Source organism: Pristiophorus japonicus, chromosome 9 (genome assembly GCF_044704955.1).
Source record: "Pristiophorus japonicus isolate sPriJap1 chromosome 9, sPriJap1.hap1, whole genome shotgun sequence".
Classification (NCBI taxonomy): Eukaryota; Metazoa; Chordata; class Chondrichthyes; family Pristiophoridae; genus Pristiophorus; species Pristiophorus japonicus.
Window position 1 is genome coordinate 15174005 of NC_091985.1, and position 26110 is coordinate 15200114.

General features: G+C 46.6%; 1 protein-coding gene across 2 annotated transcripts in view; it reads right to left on the bottom strand.

Annotated features, from left to right (window-relative positions):
• vta1 (vesicle (multivesicular body) trafficking 1) overlaps positions 1-18953 on the bottom strand; it is a 226161-nt gene extending 207208 nt beyond the window's left edge. For both annotated transcript variants that reach the window (XM_070889089.1, XM_070889088.1), the window contains exon 1: positions 18781-18953. In XM_070889089.1, coding sequence (XP_070745190.1) covers positions 18781-18877 — 97 coding nt within the window. In that variant the 5' untranslated portion in view covers positions 18878-18953. The remainder of the gene's footprint in view (positions 1-18780) is intronic.
• Between the last annotated feature and the right edge of the window lie 7157 nt (positions 18954-26110).

Genomic DNA, 26110 nt, shown 5'->3' on the forward strand with positions numbered 1-26110 from the left:
AACCTGATCTACTACATTCCACAGGTGACATTCCAATGGATTTATAGTAACTCAGAACTTGGGACCGGTGTCAGTTGTACAATCCCCAAGTATTCTGCGTCTCATGCCAGGTTTAAGGTGTTTTTCAGTGCGGCAGTGCTGTTGACTTCCAACTCTTGAATACCGCACGGTGAACAGCACCATCGACTGTAAGCCTATACAGTCGTCCAGGATCTCCAGCCTTTCTGCCAGCACTCGAAGCTCTCTTTGCTGCCTTGTTAAAACGTCCTCAAATGCTGAAGGTACCTCAGCGTAAACAGTTGGTTTCCACTTGAGGAGCTGGCCTATGCAAAGGCTACCCCACTTGACTGTCACGCTGGGCTCGAGCACACAAACTCGACAGAAAGTCCTGTACAGTGCTACATGGTCAGAAGGACTGTCCTTCAGATGAGATGTTAGTGAGGCTCCATCTGAAAGTTCCAAAACAGTATTCAAGGAAGTGCAGCAAGTTTTGCCAGTGTCTATAAGGGGTCATTGAGGAGACTAGGCCATATAGGGCTCAATTTGCCCAGGAGTTGCTTCGTCTTTTTTGGAGCAGCTTGATTTTTCTGGAGAATCTTAAAAATCCCCATTTTGCACAATTTGCGCCAGTGTAAGTGAGTTAGTTAGGATTTTTTTCAAAGCAGGGCGTTACCAGCCACCTACGCAGGTTTGGCCATTTAGGCCACTTTGGACAGCTAATAGTTACTCCAAACTAACTTAGGCCAGCGTACGTGACCACTTGTGGCCACACAGAAAACCCTTGCGGAGAGTTAAGAAATCAGCGCAGGTCGGTACTAATGACTTGACTAAAGAATGTGAATAGGATCAAACAGCTGTACAGGACATCATACGACAAACTTCGCAAAGTTAATTTACTGTACAACAGAAGCATTCATGGAAGCTTAAACGACAAAAATAGTAAAGAGAAAACATATTTACATAATTTTTTCAAAATATCCAAATAAAAAATAGAAGTACCTCCTGCTTGTAATTCTTATGTTCTTCTGCAGGAAAGTATTTTCATCAACAGTGTTAAGGAAAGTCTGGAATAAGCTCATTAAAATTACTGGCTACAGTTATCACCCCCGCCCCCCGGATCAAAACTCTACTCCTCCTCCTGCCCCCGCCCCGCACCACTCGAGATCAAAACACTCCCCGCACCAACCTGTTTGTTGTAGCCTTAGCCTGGGAAGTTAGCGGGCCAGCCTGTGCGGCCGGCCACTCGGCCCAGGGTAGGGGCGGGACGCATCGGGTCCCATGCTGCAGCAGGCATCATCATCGGCAGGAGCTACTGCGCGTGCGCGAACACTCTAATGCGCGTGCAGACAGCTGCCGGCACTGTTTTTTTGCGTAGGGCCCTAGCTCCGCCCTCTAATCGACTGGCCACGCTGTGCCAGGCCCCTGGAGAGGCAACAGCGGCCAAAATCGGGGGAGTTTTTTTTTTTTTTTTTTTTTTTTTAAGGTGCCGTTTTCAGCCCACAAATTCAGCGCATCTCTGGTGAGTGCGCTGAAAAAAGGGGTGGGGGGGGCCAAATTTGAGCCCATAGTCCCTCGAGTTTAGAAGAATGACAGGTGACCTCATTGAAACATAACATTTGTAAAGGTCTCGACAGGGTAAATGTAGGGAGGATGTTTCCCCTGGCTGGGGAGTCCAGAACCAGGGGTCAGTGTCTCAGGATAAGGAGTCAGCCATTTAGGACTGAGAAGAGGAGAAATATTTTCACTCAGAGGGTTGTGAATCTTTGGAATTCTCGACCCCAGAGGGCTGTGTATATTCAAGACATATCAATAGATTTTTCAATACGAAGGGAATTAAGGGATATGGGCAGAAAGGTGGAGTTGAGGTAGATCAGCCATGATCTTACTGAATGGCGGAGAAGGCTCGAAAGGCCAAATGGTTGACTCCTGCTCCCAAGTGTTAAGTTTTTAAGCCGTGCTCAACAATCCTCCATATGAACATACAGAAAGACAGGAAAACACTGGATGGTCGATGGAATCAGTCCCATTCAGCCATGTTGCAATGAAGCAATACAACGTCCAATATTCCCCACCCACCAGCAGCCATGTAATCCTCTGGGAGAGGCAAGAAACTAGACGGGGAAAAAACACTTTGCTCATTCAGGAAGAGAGAATTCTGGGAAATTCCTCACCGGCCCAACATCCCACCGGCACGCTGTGATGTCAGCCACCTCCAGGAATTGCCGAGCTCCCTTCTGAATGTTTGCAGCAAACCTGCATCCATTGCCGGAGCGGGCAACCTACTCCAAAGGCCAGTGATCGTCTGGGAATAAAACAAACCTCCCACTATCCAACCTAGTTCTACCCTTACGTAGTTTGTGCAGATGTCCAAGCATGCGCTCTGACCTAACTAACTCAAATAATCTATCCACATGTACACAGTCCAGTCGCTTCATCATTTCAAACACTTCAAACAAGTCTCCCCGAAGTCGAGCCAGCTCCCTGAATCTATTGCGATTGCTAAGGTTTTTTAGACCAAGTACTGATCTGGAGGACCTCCTTTGAAACATAGAAACATAGAAAATAGGTGCAGGAGCAGGCCATTTGGCCCTTCGAGCCTGCACCGCCATTCAATGAGTTCATGGCTGAACATGCAACTTCAGTACCCCATTCCTGCTTTCTCGCCATACCCCTTGATCCCCCTAGTAGTAAGGACTACATCTAACTCCTTTTTGAATATTTGAGGGCCTCAATAACTCCCAACATGTGAGGGGGCCAGAATACTCGGTGGGGCCCAATCAAGACCTTACACAGGGACAGTGTGGTGCTCTTTGTTTTGTTTTGTATTGTGTTGTGTTGTCCTAGTTATACATTCTAATGACCGGTTTGCTTTCGGCACTGGTCGTGGACCTTTAGAAACTCATACACTATAACAAGGTCTCTTTCCCTTTCAACAGACTTTAATTCAGAGCTCAGTATTTACGTGTCTGACATTAGCACTACCAACATGCATCACACTACATTTAACATTAAATGTCATCGACCCAACATGGGCTCATTCCCCCATTGCATCTAGTTCAGATCCCAACATCAGCACAGATTTTCAAGCATCTGCAAACTTGCCAACCGAACCCCCAATACCTTAATCCAGATTATTAATGCACATCGTGAAGAGCGATGGTTCCAACACTGGTCTCTGTGAGACTTCACTAATCAGTCTCAACATGGAGCCCCGACCAGTTATGACAACCCTCTATGAGAACACAATTAATTCCCTCAACCACCAGCGAAACACATTAACTGATTCATTACATTGCCCTCGTAGAGAGCTGTGCACAAATTGGTTGCTGCGTTTGTCTATATAACAAGCGTGACTATGCTTCAAAAGCAATTTGTTGGCAGTGAAATGTTTCAGTATGTCCTGGGGACTGAAAGGTGCAAGTTGTCTTTCTTTCTAAAAGCGCTTTTATCGTGTGCAGTCAGTTAGGTTGCAAGGTGCTCGAGGGTACACGCAGACCACCAGACACCAACATTGAAACAAGTGACAAGTTGCTGCACAGTGCAACAGTTCACACTTGCCAATTGGAACCAAGTTCCTGGCCATGGACCTTGCCTAATGGTTGGGGGAGGGAAAAGGTTTGCAAAGGCCAGCAATGTGAAATCACGGGACCAGCTAAACTGTCAGCTGGTGCTGACCCTTTGTGCTTGCCTTTAGCAGCAGAAGACAACGCAAGACTTGTAACAATTCGATTTCTGGATCGGAAACAGGGATGAATTACAGCCTTGACAAAGGACTGCAGCTCACATTAGCTTGTGGGCGCGTTTCCAGTTTTAGCCAACACGGAGCATCTTTTTAAAAAAATTCATTCACGGGATGTGGGTATCGCTGGAAAGGCCAGCATTTATTGCCCATCCCTAATTGCCCGAGAGATGGTGAGCTGCCTTCTTGAATACAACGGAGTTGCTCGCTAGGTCATATCAGAGGGCAGTTAAGAGTCAACAAAATTGCTGTGGGTCTGGAGACACATAGACCAGACCGGGTAAGGACAGCACACTTCCTTCCCTAAAAGGACAATTAGTGAACCAGATGGGTTTTTTCGACAATCCGGTAGTTTAATTCTAGATTTATTTAATTGAATTTAAATTCCCCAGCTGCTGTGGTGGGATTTGAACTCACATCTCTGGATTCAAAGAACTGTTTGAATTACAATCTGAACCACAGCATGTTTGGTTTTGTGTTACACAGTAATTGCACACTCGGGCTATCATATAGCCTTTTAACACACTTCCATAAGAATATAAGAAATAGGAAATAGGAGCAGGATTAGGCCATACGGCCCCTCGAGCCTGCACCGCCATTTAATACGATCATGGCTGATCTGATCATGGACTCGGGTCCAATTCCCCGCCCGCTCCCAATAACCCCTTATCTGTTAAGAAACTGTCTATCTCCGTCTTAAATTTATTCAATGTCCCAGCTTCCACAGCTCTCTGAAGCAGCAAATTCCACAGATTTACAACCCTCAGAGGAAATTTCTCTTCATCTCAGTTTTAAATGGGCGGCCCCTTATTCTAAGATTATGCCCCCTAATTCTAGTCTCCCCTATCAGTGGAAACATCCTCCCTGCATCCACCTTGTCGAGCCAACTCATAATCTCATAGGTTTCAATAAGTTCACCTCTCATTCTTCTGAATTCCAATGAGTAGAGGCCCAAAATAGTAACATAGAAAATAGGTGCAGGAGTAGGCCATTCGGCCCTTCGAGGCCTGCACCACCATTCAATAAGATCATGGCTGATCATTCACTCAGTACACCTTTCCTGCTTTCTCTCCATACCCATTGATCCCTTTAGCCATAAGGGCAATAACTAACTCCCTCTTGAATCTATCCAATGAGCTGGCATCAACAACTCTCTCCGGTCGAGAATTCCACAGGTTAACAACTGTGAGTGAAGAAATTTCTCCTCATCTCAGTCCTAAATGGCTTACCCCTTATCCTTAGACTGTGACCCCTGGTTCTGGACTTCCCCAACATCGGGAACATTCTTCCTGCATCTAACCTGTCCAGTCCTCTCAGAATCTTATATGTTTCTATGAGATCCCCTTTCATCCTTCTAAATTCCAGTGAATACAGACCCAGTCAATCCAGTCTCTCCTCATATGTCAGTCCTGTCATCCCAGGAATCAGTCTGGTAAACCTTCGCTGCACTCCCTCAATAGCAAGAACATTCTTCCTCAGATTAGGAGACCCAAACTGAACACAATAATCCAGGTGAGGTCTCACCAAGGCCCTGTACAACTGCAGTAAGACCTCCCTGCTCCTATACGCAAAGCCCCTAGCTATGAAGGCCAACATACCATTTGCCTTCTTCACCGCCTGCTGTATCTACATGCCAACTTTCAATGACTGATGTACCATGACACCCAGGTCTCGTTGCACCTCCCCTTTTCCTAATCATCCGCCATTCAGATAATATTCTGCCTTTGTGTTTTTGCCCATCAAAGTGGATAACCTCACATTTATCCACATTATACTGCATCTGCCATGAATTTGCCCACTCACCTAACCTGTCCAAGTCACCCTGCAACCTCTTAGCATCCTCCTCACAGCTCACTCCACCACCCAGCTTAGTGTCATCTGCAAACTTGGAGATATGACACTCAATTCCTTTATCTAAATCATTGATGTATATTGTAAATAGCTGGGGTCCCAACACCGAGTCCTGCGGCACCCCACTAGTCACTGCCTGCCATTCCGAAAAGGACCCGTTTATCCCGACTCTCTGCTTTCTTTCTGCCAACCAGTTCTCTATCCACATCAGTACATGTGCTTTAATTTTGCATACCAATCTCTTGTGTGGGATCTTGTCAAAAGCCTTTTGAAAGTCCATATACACCACATCCACCGGTTCTCCCTTGCCCAATCTACCTTTCCTCATAAGTCAACCCCCTCATCTACGAATCAACCTAGTGAACCTTCTCTGCACTGCCTCCAAATCGAATATTTAGATCCGGTTTCTACATAATCCAGTTACTTCATTCACCTTTTAGCTATTCCGAGCTCCCCATACTCCTTCCACATTGCTACCATCACTATTATAATCACTGAATTTCCCACGTGGGTCTAGTTGATGTAAACAGGATATTTGCAACACACATGCTGAACAAGAGAGGGTGAGCTGAGGATGGCGGGAATGTGGGGGGCCAGGGAGAAGGGAGTTCGGGGAGAAGAGGCTGTCACTAATGAAAGTATTTTTACAGAAGAAAACACTTCTTGTATGCAAACATCATGGACCGATCCACAGCTACAGACGGCGAGTGCCTAATCTCAGCCATGGGAAGGTGCTAGGTTGAAGCGACCCTTTTCCACACTGAAGGAAGGAAATCGGAGGCAGATACCCAACAGCCAATTATGGAGCAGAAATACTGTAGACTGGGAGCTGGACAGCAGCCGGTCTGATCAAATAAGGAAAGTATGCAACGTGGCCAGATTGTAGTGGGTGAGCAATGTGAAAGAGAAAACACTCACGTTTGGCAATGGCACAATGTACTTCGGTATATATTATACTGCTTTTCCCTGTCCCATCACCTATAGTTCTCAGTAATCACAGATTTGCAATATACCTTTTTCTGTCAATCTTGGCCATGTCTCTCAGTACCCGGAGGCTTCTCAATAAGCACACACCCATCATTAGAACCAGCTTTCTACAACATCCTGCACTATCAGCAAAGATGGGGATAAGGCGGTAATGTAAAGTTGGAATATGTCCAATCGAGTACTGAATAGAAATTGCCTTCCCCTTAAAGTCTAACATTTCCCCTCGTGCATCATTCCATCTCCAGTTAATAAGAATGAGCTCCATCATCTACAATCTATAAGCTTCTCAGCTAGAAACTTTCAATGCATTTCTGGCAGAGGACACAGCAATCACCAGGGCACCTGATCTAATATAATCATAAGAATTAGCAGAGGGAGGCCATTTGGCTCCTCGAGCCTGCTCCGCCATTCAATACGATCATGGCTGATCTAATCTTGGGCGCAGCTCCACTTCCCTGCCTGCTCCCCATAACCCTTCAGTCCCTTATCGTTCAAAAATCTGTCTATCTCCACCTTAAATATTCAATGACTCAGCCTCCACAGCTCTCTGGGGCAGAGAATTCCATAGATTCACAACCCCCAAATGGGCGTTCCCATTATTCTGAAACTAGGCCCCCTAGTTCTAGATTCCCCCCATGAGGGGAAACATCCTCTCTGCATCTACCTTGTCGAGCCCCCTCAGATCTGATACGTTTCAGTAAGATCACGTCTCATTCTTCTAAATTCCAATGAGTACAGGCCCAACCTGTTCAACCTTTCTTCATAAGTCAACCCCTTCATCCCAGGAATCAACCTAGTGAACTTTCTCTGAACTGCCTCCAATGCAAGTATATCACTCCTTAAATATATAATCAATCACCTTACAGAACACCTTGCCCATTGCACACGACACACAAAGCTGGCAAGCACATGCATTTCTCTGACAAAGACCGAAGAAGTGTCTTCTTTCTGTGACGCTCTAACCTTCCTCACCGGCACGCTTGCCAACCAATCGGATTGCTTGTCCCTCAAGGTTGGATAATAATCCCCAGTGGCTAACCGAATGTTTGCCTTAATTCAATCGCAGTGTTTACTTTCAGTCTTCTGGCATCTGGTGGGAATGCGACTGTTACAATAGAGGAGCAAGCACAACTTACCACACTCCTCAGTTGGTTACAATACTCTCGGCAACTTATAAAAATGGCACAAATACGGCCAAATGATCAACATTATTATTACAGAATAAAATGGCAAATGACAAGCTGTGGCTTCATTGTGTGCAGTTCCAAGGGATTGCTAATCTTATCTGGGTGTAACTGAAGGGATAATATGCATCCGATTTCTGCTTTTGAATCCTAAAAAATTATCTTAATAAAGAGGAAAGTCTTCAACAGCTATGAGTTTTGTGGTAAATCTACACAGGGATCTGTAAGACAAGTTGTCTTCTGAGGACAGATTTCTAACCCGTTACTCCCTATTTTTAAATCGAAGGTCTCTGTTTTTACAACTTCGGATGTCGATTGGATCATTTTCACCGATGCAACTGTTGGCAGTTTGCAGATTTTTTCTGTGTTAGAAATATAGAAAATAGGTGCAGGAGAAGGCCATTCGGCCCTTCGAGCCTGCACCACCATTCAATAAGATCGTGGCTGATCATTCACCTCAGTACCCCTTTCCAGCTTTCTCTCCGTACCCCTTGATCCCTTTAGCCGTAAGGGCCATATCCATCTCACTCTTGAATATATCTAACGAACTGGCATCAACAACTCTCTGCGGAAGAGAATTCCACAGGTTAACAACTCTCTGAGTGAAGAAATTCTCCTCATCTCAGTCCTAAATGGCCTACCCCTTATCCTTAGATTGTGACTCCTGGTTCTGGACTCCCCCAACATTGAGAATGTGCAAAAGGGTTGCAAAAGTGGTAGATGGATAGAGAAGGTGGCAAAAGGATGGAGATAGGGAATCATGGGAAAATAGCTAAAGAAATGTCAAGATGCAGACAACTGCAGAATCAACAGAAAAAAAAGGGGTTACCAAGAGTTGAAGTTGAGGTTAGATACGGGTCATGAGAAAGCCCAAGGCAGCACAAAGAAAGCAATTCTAGATAGGAAGAGAAAAGTAATAGCTTCTACTGATAAGGAGGAAGGGAAACTAATTGTGTTCTTTACTGATAAGGGAAGACAGGGTAGCAAAGCTATAACTAACCTGACAACAGCCCTAATTGGGAGACTTTCTTGCCTGCCATTGGACGTATTCGGGGGGGGAGGCAGAAAGGGATTGGATAGAACAAGTGCTAATCAAATGTGTTCTGTTTTGAAAATGTATATCTACTGTGCTTTTCACGCTGAAAAGGGGCTTGTCCAGGGGAAGGTAAACAGGCTTTGATTGAGAGTGTCCCTTTGTCTTGACAAGTCCCGGCCGGAGAATCTTCAATAAAGGTCTTTTACAGAAAAGGCAAAGAGGTGTTCGCGTCAGTGTATTCGCTGAAACAGATTGAGGGAAAAAGAATCCGTATTAACAACATCGGGAACATTCTTGCTGCATCTAACCTGTCCAATCCCATAGAATATTATATGTTTCTGTGAGATCCCCTCTCATTCTTCTAAACTCCAGTAAATACAGGCCCAGTCGATCCAGTCTCACCTCATACGTCAGTCCTGCCATCCCGGGAATCAGTCTGGTGAACCTTCGCTGCACTCCCTCAATAGCAAGAATGTTCTTCCTCAGATTAGGAGGCCAAAACTGAACACAATATTTCAGGTGAGGCCTCACCAAGGCCCTGTACAGCTGCAGCAAGACCTCCCTGCTCCTATACTCAAATCCCCTAGCTATGAGAACCAACATGCCATTTGCCTTCTTCACCGCCTGCTGCACCTGCATGCCAACTTTCAATGACTGATGTACCATGAAACCTCGGTCTTGTTGCAACTTCCCTTTTCCTAATCTGCCGCCATTCAGATAATATTCTGCCTTCGTGTTTTTGCCATCAAAGTGGTTAACCTCACATTTATCCACATTATATTGCATCTGCCATGCATTTGCTCACTCACCTAACGTGTCCAAGTCACCCTGCAGCCTCTTAGTATCCTCTTCACAGCTCACTCCGCCACCCAGCTTAGTGTAATCTGAAAACTTGGAGATATTACTCTCAATTCCTTCATCTAAATCATTGATGCATAGTGTAAATAGCTGGGGTCCCAGCAATGAGCCCTGCAGCACTCTACTAATCACTGCCTGCCATTCTGAAAAGGACCCATTTATCCTGACTCTCTGCTTCCTGTCTGCCAACCAGTTCTCTATCCACGTCAATATTACCCCCAATACCATGTGCTTTAATTTTGCACGCAAATCTCATGTGGGACCTTGTCAAAAGCCTTTTGAAAGTCCAAATATATCACATCCACTGGTTCTCCCGTATTTACTCTACTAGTTACTTTCTAGAAGATTTGTCAAGCATGATTTCTCTTTCATAAATCCATGCTGACTTGGACCGATCCTGTCATAGAAACATAGAAAATAGGTGCAGGAGCAGGCCATTCAGCCCTTCTAGCCTGCACCGCCATTCAATCTGTTCATGGCTGAACATGCAACTTCAGTACCCCCTTCCTGCTTTCACGTCATACCCCTTGATCACCCGAGTAGTAAGGACTTCATCAAACTCCCTTTTGAATATATTTAGTGAATTGGCCTCAACTACTTTCTGTGGTAGAGAATTCCACAGGTTCAGCACTCTCTGGGTGAAGAAGTTTCTCCTTATCTCGGTCCTAAATGGCTTACCCCTTATCCTTAGACTGTGACCTCTGGTTCTGGACTTCCCCAACATTGGGAACATTCTTCCTGCATCCAACCTGTCCAAACCCGTCAGAATTTTAAACGTTTCTATGAGGTCCCCTCTCACTCTTCTGAACTCCAGTGAATACAAGCCCAGTTGATCCAGTCTTTCTTGATAGGCCAGTCCCACCATCCCGGGAATCAGTCTGGTGAATCTTCGCTGCACTCCCTCAATAGCAAGAATGTCCTTCCTCAAGTTAGGAGACCAAAACTGTACACAATACTCCAGGTGAGGCCTCACCAAGGCCCTGTACAACTGTAGCAACACCTCCCTGCTCCTGTACTCAAATCCCCTCGCTATGAAGGCCAACATGCCATTTGCTTTCTTAACCGCCTGCTGTACCTGCATGCCAACCTTCAATGACTAATGTACCATGACACCCAGGTCTCGTTGCACCTTCCCTTTTCCTAATCTGTCACCATTCAGATAATAGTCTGTCTCTCTGTTTTTACCACCAAAGTGGATAACCTCACATTTATCCACATTATACTTCATCTGCCACGCATTTGCCCACTCACCTAACCTATCCAAGTCACTCTGCAGCCTCATAGCATCCTCCTCGCAGCTCACACTGCCACCCAACTTAGTGTCATCCGCAAATTTGGAGATACTATATTTAATCCCCTCGCCTAAATCATTAATGTACAATGTAAACAACTGGGGCCCCAGCACAGAACCCTGCGGTACCCCACTAGTCACTGCCTGCCATTCCGAAAAGTACCCATTTACTCCTACTCTTTGCTTCCTGTCTGACAACCAGTTCTCAATCCACGTCAGCACACTACCCCCAATCCCATGTGCTTTAACTTTGCACATTAATCTCCTGTGTGGGACCTTGTCGAAAGCCTTCTGAAAGTCCAAATATACCACATCAACTGGTACTCCTTTGTCCACTTTATTGGAAACATCCTCAAAAAATTCCAGAAGATTTGTCAAGCATGATCTCCCCTTCACAAATCCATGCTGACTTGGACCTATCATGTCACCATTTTCCAAATGCGCTGCTATGACATCCTTAATAATTGATTCCATCATTTTACCCACTACTGAGGTCAGGCTGACCGGTCTATAATTCCCTGCTTTCTTTCTCCATCCTTTTTTAAAAAGTGGGGTTACATTGGCTACCCTCCACTCGATAGGAACTGATCCAGAGTCAATGGAATGTTGGAAAATGACTGTCAATGCATCCGCTATTTCCAAGGCCACCTCCTTAAGTACTCTGGGATGCAGTCCATCAGACCCTGGGGATTTATCGGCCTTCAATCCCATCAATTTCCCCAACACAATTTCCCGACTAATAAAGATTTCCCTCAGTTCCTCCTCCTTACTCGACCCTCTGACCACTTTTATATCCGGAAGGTTGTTTGTGTCCTCCTTAGTGAATACTGAACCAAAGTACTTGTTCAATTGGTCTGCCATTTCTTTGTTCCCCGTTATGACTTCCCCTGATTCTGACTGCAGGGGACCTACGTTTGTCTTTACTAACCTTTTTCTCTTTACATACCTATAGAAACTTTTGCAATCCGCCTTAATGTTCCCTGCAAGCTTCTTCTCGTACTCCATTTTCCCTGCCCTAATCAAACCCTTTGTCCTCCTCTGCTGAGTTCTAAATTTCTCCCAGTCCCCAGGTTCGCTGCTATTTCTGGCCAATTTGTATGCCATTTCCTTGGCTTTAATACTATCCCCGATTTCCCTAGATAGCCACGGTTGAGCCACCTTCCCTTTTTTATTTTTACGCCAGACAGGAATGTACAATTGTTGTAATTCATCCATGCGGTCTCTAAATGTCTGCCATTGCCCATCCACAGTCAACCCCTTAAGTATCATTCGCCAATCTATCCTAGCCAACTCACGCCTCATACCTTCAAAGTTACCCTTCTTTAAGTTCTGGACCATGGTCTCTGAATTAACTGTTTCATTCTCCATCCTAATGCAGAATTCCACCATATTATGGTCACTCTTCCCCAAGGGGCCTCGCACAATGAGATTGCTAATTAATCCTCTCTCATTACACAACACCCAGTCTAAGATGGCCTCCCCCCTAGTTGGTTCCTCGACATATTGGTCTAGAAAACCATCCCTTATGCACTCCAGGAAATCCTCCTCCATCGTATTGCTTCCAGTTTGGCTGGCCCAATCTATGTGCATATTAAAGTCACCCATTATAACTGCTGCACCTTTATTGCATGCACTCCTAATTTCCTGTTTGATGCCCTCCCCAACATCACTACTACTGTTTGGAGGTCTGTACACAACTCCCACTAACGATTTTTGCCCTTTAGTGTTCTGCAGCTCTACCCATATAGATTCCACATCATCCAAGCTAATGTCTTTCCTAACTATTGCATTAATCTCCTCTTTAACCAGCAATGCTACCCCACCTCCTTTTCCTTTTATTCTATCCTTCCTGAATGTTGAATACCCCTGGATGTTGAGTTCCCAGCCCTGATCATCCTGGAGCCACGTCTCCGTAATCCCAATCACATCATATTTGTTAACATCTATTTGCACAGTTAATTCATCCACCTTATTGCGGATACTCCTTGCATTAAGACACAAAGCCTTCAGGCTTGCTTTTTTAACACCCTTTGTCCTTTTAGAATTTTGCTGTACAGTGGCCCTTTTTGTTCTTTGCCTTGGGTTTCTCTGCCCTCCACTTTTCCTCATCTCCTTTCTGTCTTTTGCTTTTGCCTCATTTTTGTCTCCCTCTGTCTCCCTGCATAGGTTCCCATCCCCCTGCAATATTAGTTTAACTCCTCCCCAACAGCACTGTTTTCTAAATGCGCTGCTATTTCATCTTTAATAATTGATTCCAACATTTTCCCCACTACTGATGTCAGGCTAATTCCACGTTTTCTCTCTCCCTCCTTTTTTAAAAAGTGGCGTTACATTAACTATCCTCCAGTCCATAGGAACTGATCCAGAGTCAATTGACTGTTGGTAAATAATTACCAATGCATCCACTATTTCTAGGGCCACTTCCTTAAGCACTCTGGGATGCAGACTAGCAGGCCTGGGGATTTATTGGCCTTCAACCCCATCAATTTCCCTAACAATTTCCTGACTAATAAGGATATCCTTCAGTTCCTCTTTCTCGCTAGACCCTCGGTCCCCTAGTATTTCCGGGAACGTTATTTGTGTCTTCCTTCGTGAAGACAGAACCAAAGTATTTGTCCAATTGGTCTGCCATTTCTTTGTTCCCCATTATAAATTCACATGATCCTGACTGCAAGGGACCTACGTTTGTCTTCACTAATATTTTTCTCTTCACATATCTATAGAAGCTTTTGCAGTCAGTTTTTATGTTCCCAGCAAGCTTCCTCTCATACTCTATTTTCCCCCTCCTAATTAAACTCTTTGTCCTCCTCTGCTGAATTCTAAATTTCTCCTAGTCCTCAGGTTTGCTGTTTTTTTGGCCAATTTATATGTCTCTTCCTTGGATTTAACACTATTCCTAATTTCCCTTCTTAGCCACGGTTGAGCCAACTTCCCTGTTTTATTTTTACTCCAGACAGGGATGTACAATTGTTGAAGTTCATTCATGTGATCTTTAAATGTTTGCCATTGCCTATCCACCGTCAACCTTTTAAGTATCATTCGCCAGTCTATTCCAGCAATTCACGTCTCATACCATCGAAGTTACCTTCCTGGTAACAATCAATGCTGACCTCTCCCTTTGGTTCGACTCAGCTGGAAGAAGATCCCAGGGCACTATTTCGAAGAGGAGCAGGGGAGGTTTCCCCGGTGTCCTGGCCAATATTTATCCCTCAGTCAACGTCACTAGAACCGATTAGCTGGTTATCACATTGCTGCTTGTGGGAGTTTGCTGAGCACAAATTGCTGCCGTGTTTCCTACATTACAACAGTGACTACACTTCAAGAGTACTTCATTGGCTGTAAAGCGCTTTGGGATATTGTGAGGTCGTGAAAGACGCTATACAAATGCAAGACTCTTTTCTTTACTTCTATGAGAATCCTATTAATGGAAGTGAAAGTCTTACTAGAACAGGAGTTCCTTTCCGACAGCAAACAACGGCCAGAATCACTTCTATTAACAGCAGGACTTGAGCAGGAGAGGAGAGGTGAAAGGAATGGCAATGAAGGGGTGTCGGGTGAAGTGAATGAGTAGCAATGGGGGGATGGGGCAAATAGGGAAGGAAGGAGGGAAATGGTGGGGGGAGGAAGGAGAGCACCAGCTTTTATTGAGAGAGAGTGAGAAGTGGGAGAATGCTAGCATGAACTGGAAGAAGAGGGAGAAGATTGTTGTATGACTGGATGATGCAGAGGGAGAGAGAGAGAGAGAGAGAGAAAGCCAAAATGAACTAAAGATTGGGAAAAGAGTGGCAGCATGTTGAGGGAGGGAATTCTGCACCATCGAATAGTGCAGCTTCTGGCTTCTTGTGAATTTCCATTATGGAAGCAGTTCCACAATGTAAATGTCAAGTAAGGAACGCTGCATTTATCTGCATTATAGTCAGTGGCTGAATCTGTTAAAATTCAGAGACAGAAAAAGAATGAAAGAAATATCGTTTCTGTAGCTTCTTTCATGTCCTCAGAACGCACCAAAGCCCTTTACAGTCAGTGAAGTACTTTTTGAACTGTAGTCACTGTTGTAATGTCGGAAACGTGACAGCCAAGATGCGCACAGCAAGCTTCCATAAACAGCAATGTGATAATGACCAGATAATTTGTTTATGTCCTGTTTATTGAGGGATAAATATTGGCCAGGACACCAGGGAGAACGCCCCTGCTCCTCTTCAAAATAGTGTCATGGGATCTTTTACGTCCACCTGAGAGAGCAGGCGGGGTCTTGGTTTAATGTCTCAACCAAAGGACGGCACCTCCGACAGTGCAGCACTCCCTCAGCACTGCCCTGGAGCATCAGCCTAGATTTTTGTGCTCAAGTCTCTGAACCCACAGCCTTCTGACTCAGAGGCAAGAGTACTACCCACTGAGCTCCGGCTGACAGATAAAACAGTCACTCCCAATATCAGATTAATGCCTGAAAATCGCTCCCATGTATTCACTACCTTATCAACCTCAAATACAATGCAGTTAGTAGTTTGGTTCTTAGCTGGTGACAGATATCAGTAGGATATTCTGTGCAGTGGATGCCTGGTGACATTATCCACTGAAGGACAAACAACTCTGATGCAAGGTTATCAAGTGACAATTGGACCAGGAATTAATGCAGTACCTGCTGTAGACAGAACATCCAACATCTCAATGTGCTGCAGTAATAGACAAACAGTTAGTCTTCCCTTTGCAGTAGTACATGTAATTTAAAGAGACAGAAATGATCACATCGTCACTGTTTCTCACAAGTAAAAATTATTTTTCTATCGGTGATAGCAACCCAATTGTAACCTTACAAAACTCGCTTCCTGTCACAAGGTGCTTATATTAGAATGGTAGTCCTGCAGCAGAAATACCCAGTCGCACAAAGTCAGCACATCTGACCCTAACCGTGAGAGTTATGTGATTTAAATAACTGAATACGGAACTATTCTGTGCACATTATAAACAGCGCAGTTGTGCGACACTCTCAGGACGCAGCTGGCTTTAGAAAAACCCATCAAGCTTTTCGTTTTGATTAATACATACTTCAGGACAACATTTTCAATGAATAACTCCACTGTTAAAACTACATCTGCCGTTCTAAGCATTGAAACATGCAGCCATAGAGCTGGCACATGATATTATTCAGCTTAATTACAGACTGCTGAGTAGGAAATTCAACCCTTGCACCTTGCATAAAAGTGAATATAAATATAAAGACGGTACACTAAAGTCAGGTAGACTAAAGTCAGGTAGAGCCAGACTCCGTTTACATTGCGGAGATTTCGGGCACATTAATACTGCAAATGCTGTGAAGCGCTTTTCATATCACATCAATACTGAAGCTGCGAAGAGTGAATCTGGCCTTAGGCCTCAACCCGAGCCTGGATTTACCTTCAACACCAAGCTTGTATAGTGTTGCATCGAATGTACGGCACAGAGACAGACCATTCGGCCCAACTGATCTATCCTCCACACAAGCCTCCTCCCACCCCTTTTCATCTCACCCTATCAGCATATCCTTCTATTCCTTTCTCCCCCATTGGTTATCTAGCCTCTCCCCTTTAAATGCAGCTACACTATTTGCCTCAACTTCTACATTCTAACCATTCTGAATTCCCTATTGGATTTATTAGTGGCTATCTTATATTTATCACCCCTAGTTTTGGATTCCCCACAAGTGGAAATGTCTTCTCTACATCTACCCGATCGAACCCCTTCATCATTTTAAAGACCTCTATCAGATCACCTCTTCGCCTCTTTTCCAGAGAACAGAGCTCCAGCCTATTCAGCCTTTACTGAGGGGTATATATAATCTCTCAGTTCTGGTACCATCCTTGTAAATCTATTTTTGAGCCTTCTCCAGTGCCTCTATAACCTTTTTATGGAGACTGGAGCTGTGCACAGCGTAAATACAGAGTTAGGGCGGGATTGTGGATTGTTGTGTGTCCTAGCTCGCACCAAGTCCCGCTCACCCATCACCCCTGTGCTCGCTGACCTACATTGTCTCCTGGTTAAGCAACGCCTAGATTTAAAAATTCTCACTTGTTTTCAAATCCCTCCAGGACCTCGCCCCTCCCTATCTCTGTAATCTCCTATAGCTCCATAACCAACCCCCCTACCCCGCCAAGATATCTCCATCCCTGTTAGTCAAGCCTCTTGAGCATCCCTGATTTTAATGATTCCAACATTGGGGGGGCTGTGCCTTCAGCTGCTAAGGCCCCAAGCTCAAATTCCCTCCCTAAACCTCTTCAACCCTCTCTCCTTTAAGACGCTCCTTAAAACCTACCTCTTTGACCAAGCTTTTGGTCACCTGTCCTAATACCTTATGATGTGGCTCAGTGTCAAATTCTGCCCGATTACACTCCTGTGAAGCGCCTTGGGTCATTTTACTGCGTTAGTTAAAGGCGCTATATAAATGCAAGTTGTTGTTGTTAGTTTGCAATTCTACTGCACTACCAGTCTGAGACTCAGCTGTCGAGTGCTCAGCATAGCTTGCAAAACCAGAGTTATACTATTGGCTGTGACTCACACCCAAGTAATGTGAGATGGCAGACTGAAGGGAGAGGGGGCAGTACAACACTTGGCTTTCGTGCACAGAGAGGTTTACAGAAAGCAAACCCATGATTCACAATCAACAAAACAATTGAACCCATAGAAAGCCCGGCAATAACTTGCCATGGGTCACAGAAATGTAAATTAGTGCTATAAAACGTCAATTCCATTCACAGTCCTGCAATAAATAGTGTCGTTTGAGAAATATTAGGGAGATAGACTGACAATCCACTGAAGCAATTGGAACACAATGTTAAAACAGGTCAAATGTTCCAACTAAATGAGTTGACAGATTTGCAAATTAGTTATTAAAACAAAAAACTGGACACAAAACAGCAAACCCCAAAAGCCTTAGAATGTACATTTTACATTAAATATGGGCTATATATAAAAACTATGAAGTGCAATATAAGGGGAGATAGACAGAGAGAGATAGAGGTAGAAAGAAGCACTTGCATTTATATAGCACCTTTCACGATCACCAGATGTCCCAAAGTGCTTTTTTCCAACATGACAAGTGACATTTCAAAAAGTACTTCATTGGCTGTAGAGCACTTTGAGATGCCCGGTGGTCGTGAAAGGCGTTAAATAAACACAAGTCTTTCTTTGCAGCCAATAAAATAATTTTGAAGTGCAGTCACTGTTGTAGGAAAGATACAGATAGACATCTATCTCTCTCACTCCATAAATACACATCCTCTCCTAACACACTCATCCACACCCTCCCCTCACACACCCCCTCCCCTCACCCACCCACTCACACACCCCCTCCCCTCACCCACCCACTCACACACCCCCTCCCCTCACCCACCCACTCACACACCCCCTCCCCTCACACACCCCCTCCCCTCACACACCCCCTCCCACCATGTCCACACTCCCTCCCCTCACACCATGTCCTCACTCCCTCCCCTCACCCACTCACACACCCCCTTCCCTCCCCCACTCACACACCCCCTCCCCTCACACACCCCCTCCCCTCACACACCCCCTCCCCTCACACCATGTCCACACTCCCTCCCCTCACCCACTCACACACCCCCTTCCCTCACACACACCTCACCACCTCCCCTCACACCCAACCCTCTCTCCTCAGCCACCCCTCACTCACTCACATACATACACATACCCTCTCCTCACACCCGCGCAGCGTGAGGCCGGTGCCAGGCAGCGGGGTGGGGCGGGGCGCAGTGTTGGTGCCGGGCCCGCGGTGCCAGTGTGCCGGGTCTCCAGCCCCGGGTCTCCCGCCCCCAGCCCCCTGTCCGCCTGTCGGACTTACAGAAATAGGCCACCACCGGGTCCCGCTTCTCGTGCTCCTGGCCCGTGCGCAGGTGATGCTGGATCAGCTTGAACTGCGGGGGAAGCGGCTCGGCCATGACTCGGTTACCAGGGCCTCCGGACCGTCCCGGTAACCGCTTCCGGGAGCAGAGCCTGACCTCCCGGCACAACACCACCGCCAGGCGGGGAGGAGAAAATACCTCCAGGCACAGCGCCATCGCCAGGCGGGGAGGAGAAAATACCACCCGGCACAGCGCCACCGTCAGGCGGGGAGGAGAGCCTGACCTCCCGGCACAGCGCCACCGCCAGGCGGGGAGGAGAAAATACCTCCCGGCACAGCGCCACCGTCAGGCGGGGAGGAGAAAATACCACCCGGCACAGCGCCACCGCCAGGCTGGGAGGAGAGACTGACCTCCCGGCACAGCGCCACCGCCAGGCGGGGAGGAGGAAGGACAGTGACACAACAACAACAATACAACTTGTATTTATTTATATAGCACCTTTAACGTAGTAAAATACCCCAAGGCGCTTCACAGGAGTGCTATGAGATAAAAAATCTAACAATGAGCCGCATAAGTAGAAATTAGGGCAGGTGACCAAAAGCTTGGTCAAAGAGCTTTGTTTTAAGGAGCGTCTTGAAGGAGGAACGAGAGGTAGAGAGGAGCACAGACATCTCAGCGGGGGGGGGGGGGGTAGGGGAAGGACACTGGAGGAGATTACAGAGATAGGGAGGGGCAAGGACATGGAGGGATCTGAAAATAAGGATGAGAATTTTGAAATCGAGGCATTGCTTAATCATGTGCCAATGTAGGTCAGCGAGCACAGAGGTGATGGGTGAGTGGGACTTGGTGCAAGTTAGGACACGGGCAGCCGAGTTTTGGATCACCTGTAGTTTATGTCGGGTAGAATGTGGGAGACCAACTAGGAGTGCAATGGAATAGTCAAGTCTAGAGGTAACAAAGGCATGGATGGGGGTTTCAGCAGCGGATGAGCCGAGGCAAGGGCAGAGACAGGCGAAGTTTTGGAGGTGTAAATAGGCGGTCTTAGTTATGCTGCAGATATGTGGTTGAAAGCTTATTTCAGGGCAATTATGACACCAAGTTACGAACAGTCTGGTTCAGCCTCAGACAGATGTTAGGGAGAGGGATGGAGTCAGTGGCTATGGAAGAGAGTCAGTGGCTTCGATCTTCCCAATATTTAATTGGAAAACATTTCTGCTCATCCACAACTGGTGTAAGACAAGCAGTGTAAATCATTTAGAGACAGTGGAGGGGTCGAAAGAAGTGGTGGTGATGTAGAGCTGGGTGTCATCAGCGTAGATAAGAACATAAGAAATACGAGGAGGAGTCAGCCATTCGGCCCCTCGAGCCTGCTCCACCATTCAATAAGATCATGGCTGATCTTTGACCTCAACTCCACCTTCCTGCACTATCCCCATATCCCTTAATTCCCTTCGTTCCCCAAAATTTAGCGACCTCTGAGCATCCACAGCCCTCTGGGGTAGAGCATTCTAAAGATTCACCACCTTCTTGAGTGAAGAAATTTCTCCCCATCTCATAGAAACATAGAAAATAGGTGCAGGAGTAGGCCATTCGGCCCTTCTAGCCTGCACCGCCATTCAATGAGTTCATGGCTGAACATTCAACTTCAGTACCCCATTCCTGCTTTCTCGCCATACCCCTTGATCCCCCTAGCAGTAAGGACCTCATCTAACTCCTTTTTGAATATATTTAGTGAATTGGCCTCAACAACTTTCTGTGGTAGAGAATTCCACAGGTTCACCACTCTCTGGGTGAAGAAGTTCCTCCGCATCTCGGTCCTAAATGGCTTACCCCTTATCCTTAGACTGTGACCCCTGGTTCTGGACTTCCCCAACATTGGGAACATTCTTCCTGCATCTAACCTGTCTAACCCCGTCAGAATTTTATATGTTTCTATGAGGTCCCCTCTCATTCTTCTGAACTCCAGTGAATACAAGCCCAGTTGATCCAGTCTTTCTTGATAGGTCAGTCCCGCCATCCCGGGAATCAGTCTGGTGAACCTTCGCTGCACTTCCTCAATAGCAAGAATGTCCTTCCTCAGGTTAGGAGACCAAAACTGTACACAATACTCCAGGTGTGGCCTCACCAATGCCCTGTACAACTGTAGCAACACCTCCCTGCCCCTGTACTCAAATCCCCTTGCTATGAAGGCCAACATGCCATTTGCTTTCTTAACCGCCTGCTGCACCTGCATGCCAACCTTCAATGACTGATGTACCATGACACCCAGGTCTCTTTGCACCTCCCCTTTTCCTAATCTGTCACCATTCAGATAATAGTCTGTCTCTCTGTTTTTACCACCAAAGTGGATAACCTCACATTTATCCACATTATACTTCATCTGCCATGCATTTGCCCACTCACCTAACCTATCCAAGTCGCTCTGCAGCCTCACAGCATCCTCCTCGCAGCTCACACTGCCACCCAACTTAGTGTCATCCGTAAATTTGGAGATACTACATTTAATCCCCTCATCTAAATCATTAATGTACAGTGTAAACAGCTGGGGCCCCAGCACAGAACCTTGCGGTACCCCACTAGTCACTGCCTGCCATTCTGAAAAGTACCCATTTACTCCTACTCTTTGCTTCCTGTCTGACAACCAGTTCTCAATCCATGTCAGTACACTACCCCCAATCCCATGTGCTCTAACTTTGCACATCAATCTCTTGTGTGGGACCTTGTCGAACGCCTTCTGAAAGTCCAAATATACCACATCAACTGGTTCTCCCTTATCCACTCTACTGGAAACATCCTCAAAAAATTCCAGAAGATTTGTCAAGCATGATTTCCCTTTCACAAATCCATGCTGACTTGGACCTATCATGTCACCTCTTTCCAAATGCACTGCTATGACATCCTTAATAATTGATTCCATCATTTTACCCACTACCGATGTCAGGCTGACCGGTCTATAATTCCCTGTTTTCTCTCTCCCTCCTTTTTTAAAAAGTGGGGTTACATTGGCTACCCTCCACTCCATAGGAACTGATCTCAGTCCTAAATGGCCGACCCCTTATTCTGAGACTGTGACCCTGTGTTCTAGATTATCCAGCCAGGGGAAATATTTCCTCAGCATGAACCCTGTCAAGCCCCATTAAGAATTTTATGTATCATCTCTTATTTTTCTAAACTCTAAGGATTATACACTCAATCTACTCAGTCTCTCCTCATAGGGCAATTCCATCATCCCATGTGTAAACTGACGCTGTGTTTTCGGATGTCGCCAAGAGGCAGCATGCAGATGAGAAATAGGAGGGGGCCAAGGATAGATCCTTGGGGGACACCAGAGGTAACGATGCGGGGGTGGGAAGAGAAGCCATTGCAGGTGATTCTCCGGCTTAGATAGATAAGAATGGAACCAGGCGAGTGCAGTCCCACCCAGCTGGACGACAGTAGAGAGGCGTTGGAGAAGGATAGAGTGGTCAACCTTGTCAAAGGCTGCAGCCAAGGCAAGAAGAATGAGGAGGTATAATTTACCTTTGCCACAGTAACAAAGGATGTCACTGTGACACCTGCAGGTGAGGAGAGTGCACCTCCTGTCACAGCGCCACCTGCACGAGGGGAGGAGCATACACATTCAACCACAGCGACACCTGCAGGAGAGGAGGAGAAAAGAACTCCTGCTCAGCACCACCTGCAGGACAGGAGAAAAAAAGACCTCACGTACAGTGACCCTGCAGGAGGGGAGGAGAATCCATCTCCTGCCACAGCGCCACCTTGCAGGAGAGAAGAAGAATACACACCCTGCCCATCCGCCCCTGCAGGACAGGAGAAGAGTGCACCTCCCGCCACAGCGCCACTTGCAGGAGGGGAGTAGCATACATCTCCTGTCACAGTGCCACCTGCAGGAGGGGAGGAGAATCTATCCCCTGCCACAACGCCACCGGGGAGTGGAGTATAATGCACATCTTGGGAATGTGCTACCTGGGGAAAGGAGGGCAATCTTCTTAGGCAGTCCCCCGTAGTCGAGGGTGACTTGCTCCCACACTAATATGAGGTGACTGATGAGACCAATGTGGGATCTCCAGTCTCTGTCACAGGTGAGGCAGGTGGTGGGTGAAGGGACGGGTGAGTGCGGTACTTGATTTGGCGTATGCTCCTCCTGCCGTCTGTACTTGACTTCCGCGTGCTCCTGATGCTTCTCCTCCACTTTAAGCGGTCTTGGGCCAGGGATTCCCAAGAGTCGGTGGGGATGTTGCACTTTTTCAAGGAGGATTTGAGGGTGTTCTTGAAGCGTTTTCTCTGCCCTCCTGGGACTTGCTTGCCATGTCGGAGCTCGGAGTAGAGTGCTTGGTTTGGGTTTCTATTGTTGGGCTTGCGGACAGTGTGGCTCGTCCATCAGAGCTGGTCGAGCGTGGTCAATGCTTCGATGCTGGGGATGTTGGTCTGAGTGAGAACACTGTCGTTGGTGCATTTATCCTGCCAATTGATTTGCAGGATCTTGCGGAGGTAGCGTTGGTGGTACTGCTCCAGGTGCCTACTGTACATAGTCCATGTCTCTGAGGCATATAGGAGGGCGGGTATCACTACTGCACTGTAGACCATGAGCTTGGTGCCAGATTTGAGATCCTGGTCTTCGGCTACACTAACACACTGAAGCCGGTTTTGGACTTCATTGATGTCTGTACTTGTACGCTCCCAAGGTATGAAAAGTGGTCCACATTGTCCAAGGTCTGATCATGGATCTTGATAATCGGGGGACCAGTGCTGTGTGGCAGGGGGAGGCTGGTAGAGAACCGTTGTCTTACAGATGTTTTATGTAAGGCCCAGACTCTTATACGCATCAGTGAAGGGGTCAACGATGGTTTGGAGTTCGACCTCCGAGTGTGCACAAACTCATCTGAATACTGTAATTCAGTGACAGAGGTTGGAACGACCTTGGATCGGTACTGGAGGCGACAAAGGTTGAACAATTTCCCGTTTGTCCTGTAGTTTAGCTCCACTTCAGCAGGGAGCTTGTTGAAGGTGAGATGGAGCATTGCAGCGAGGAGGATTGAGAAAAGCGTTGGTGCGATGATACAGCCATGCTTGACACTGGTCTGCACGGATCTGTGGTTGATCCCTTGGTAAGGATCCTTGCATCTCATCGTGAAGCAGTTCACTTCCTAGGACTGTGCCACCTGGAGGAGAGGAGGAAAATGCACCTCCAGCTACTGCACCACCTGCAGGAGAGAATATGAGTGTACCTCCCACTACTGCAAGTCGCTGGAGAAATATCACAAACAATGTCTCCACAAGATCCAACAAATCCCCTGGGAGGACAGGTGCACCAACATCAGTGTCCTCGTCCAGGCCAACATCCCCAGCATTGAAGCACTGAGCACACTCGATCAGCTCCGCTGAGCTGGCCACATAGTTTGCATGCCAGACACGAGACTCCCAAAGCAAGCGTTCTACTTGGAACTCCTTCACGGCAAACGAGCCAAAGGTGGACAGCGGAAACGCTACAACGACACCCTCAAAGCCTCCCTGATAAAGTGCACCTCGAGTCTCAACACCGAGAGCATGCAGAAATCAAGGGCAGGCAGTGGAAAGAGCGTGCGGCAAAATAGTCCCACCCTCCCTTTCCCTCAATGACTATCTGTCCCACCTGTGACAAAGTCTGTGGCTCTCGTATTGGACTGTTCAGCCACCAAAGAACTCAGTTCAGGAGTGGAAGCAAGTCTCCCTCGATTCCGAGGGACTGTCTATGATGATGATGACTGCACCACCTGCAGGAGGGAGGAGCGTGCACCTCTCGGGACTGCGCCACCTGTAGGAAAGGAGGGCAATAAACCTCTCGCCACAGTGCCATCTTTAGGAGAGGAAGAAAACCTACCTCCCACCACAGTGCCACCTGCATGAAGGGAACGGAATGTACCTCCCGCCACTGTGTCCCCTGCAGGAGAGGAGGAGAGCCTGACCTTCCTACCCAGCATGCCCTGCAGGAGACAAGGAGAATGTACCTCCCACCACAGCACCACCTGCAGGAGTGAAAAAGAGTGTACCTCCCACCACAGCATCACCTTCAGGAGGGAGGAGCATGTACCTCCCGGGACTGCGCCACCTGGAGGAGAGGAGAAGAATCTTCCTCCCAGCACAGTGCCACCTATAGGAAGGGAGGTGAATGTAGCTCCCGCTAGAGCGCCACCTGCAGGGGGGAAGGTGAGTGTACCCCCTGGGACAGCGCCCCCTGCAGGAACGGAAGAGAATGCACCTCCCGGGACTGCGCCACCTATAAGTGGGAAGTGTATTTTTGGGAGTGCGGCTCCTGCAGGCGAGGACAGCATTAACAAGTGCTTCCAGTGCACCAGATTCACAGCACAGCGGCACCTGCAGGTGGGATGAGAGTTTAGCAGAAGCTCGATGGTCCCCAACATTTACCAAGTACCAATCTAATGAGTGGACAGGGTGAATGTTGAGTCTAGGAAACTGGGATCACAGTTTGACTTCTAATATTTTCTTCATTGATGAAACTTGATTGGTTTAACACCATAAGGTTGTGGAAGGAACTATGGAATATATGGACTTCTATTTAAATAACCAAAGACCTTGAAATTCCTGGGCCTCAAGAGGACAGAAAGGGTCAAACCGAGTGCCCGTCTGCTCTCTCAGGTGGCCATAGAAGATCCCACGGCACTATTTTGAAGAATCTGATATATTCTTACAACATCACAAACAACCAAAATATACAAGATGGCTCTTAAATGAAACCTCTCATCATATGACTTTGCCACATTATCCTTTTACTGTATTTACACCAGTAGTTGCATTACCACAGTTGTCCACTAGGTGAAGCAGTAGTCCACTAGGTGGAGCTCTATTACACTTCTCCCTTCTTATTGAAGAAGTAAGCATAACAAAATGATCATTATACATAATTTGCATGGTATACACAACAAAAGATATGGACTTATTTTCCCATATTTACAAATCAAACACAACCACGGGTTTTTAGTTTTGAAGAGGATACCTTTGCTCTTGAACTTGTTGTTCAACTTACTCATTCTAGGCTGAGCCTGAGGAGAGATTTTCTCCAAGGGCAACCCTTGATCTGCATTTCAACTTTCTACAACTTCAGACCATTTGTCTGCCTGACTCTGACTCAGACTTAAATTCTGACTTTCTATTGGATTTGTTTCTAGTACATCTGATGTAGTATTTGCTACTGGTGCTCTTCTTGTAACAAGACTATCTGACTCATCGAAATAATCAAATCACTCCAACTTTCAACTCCTTCCACATCTGTAGGTAAAATAATATCAATGTGAACAAACGTGAGCTGTCCATGATCAAACATCTTGACCA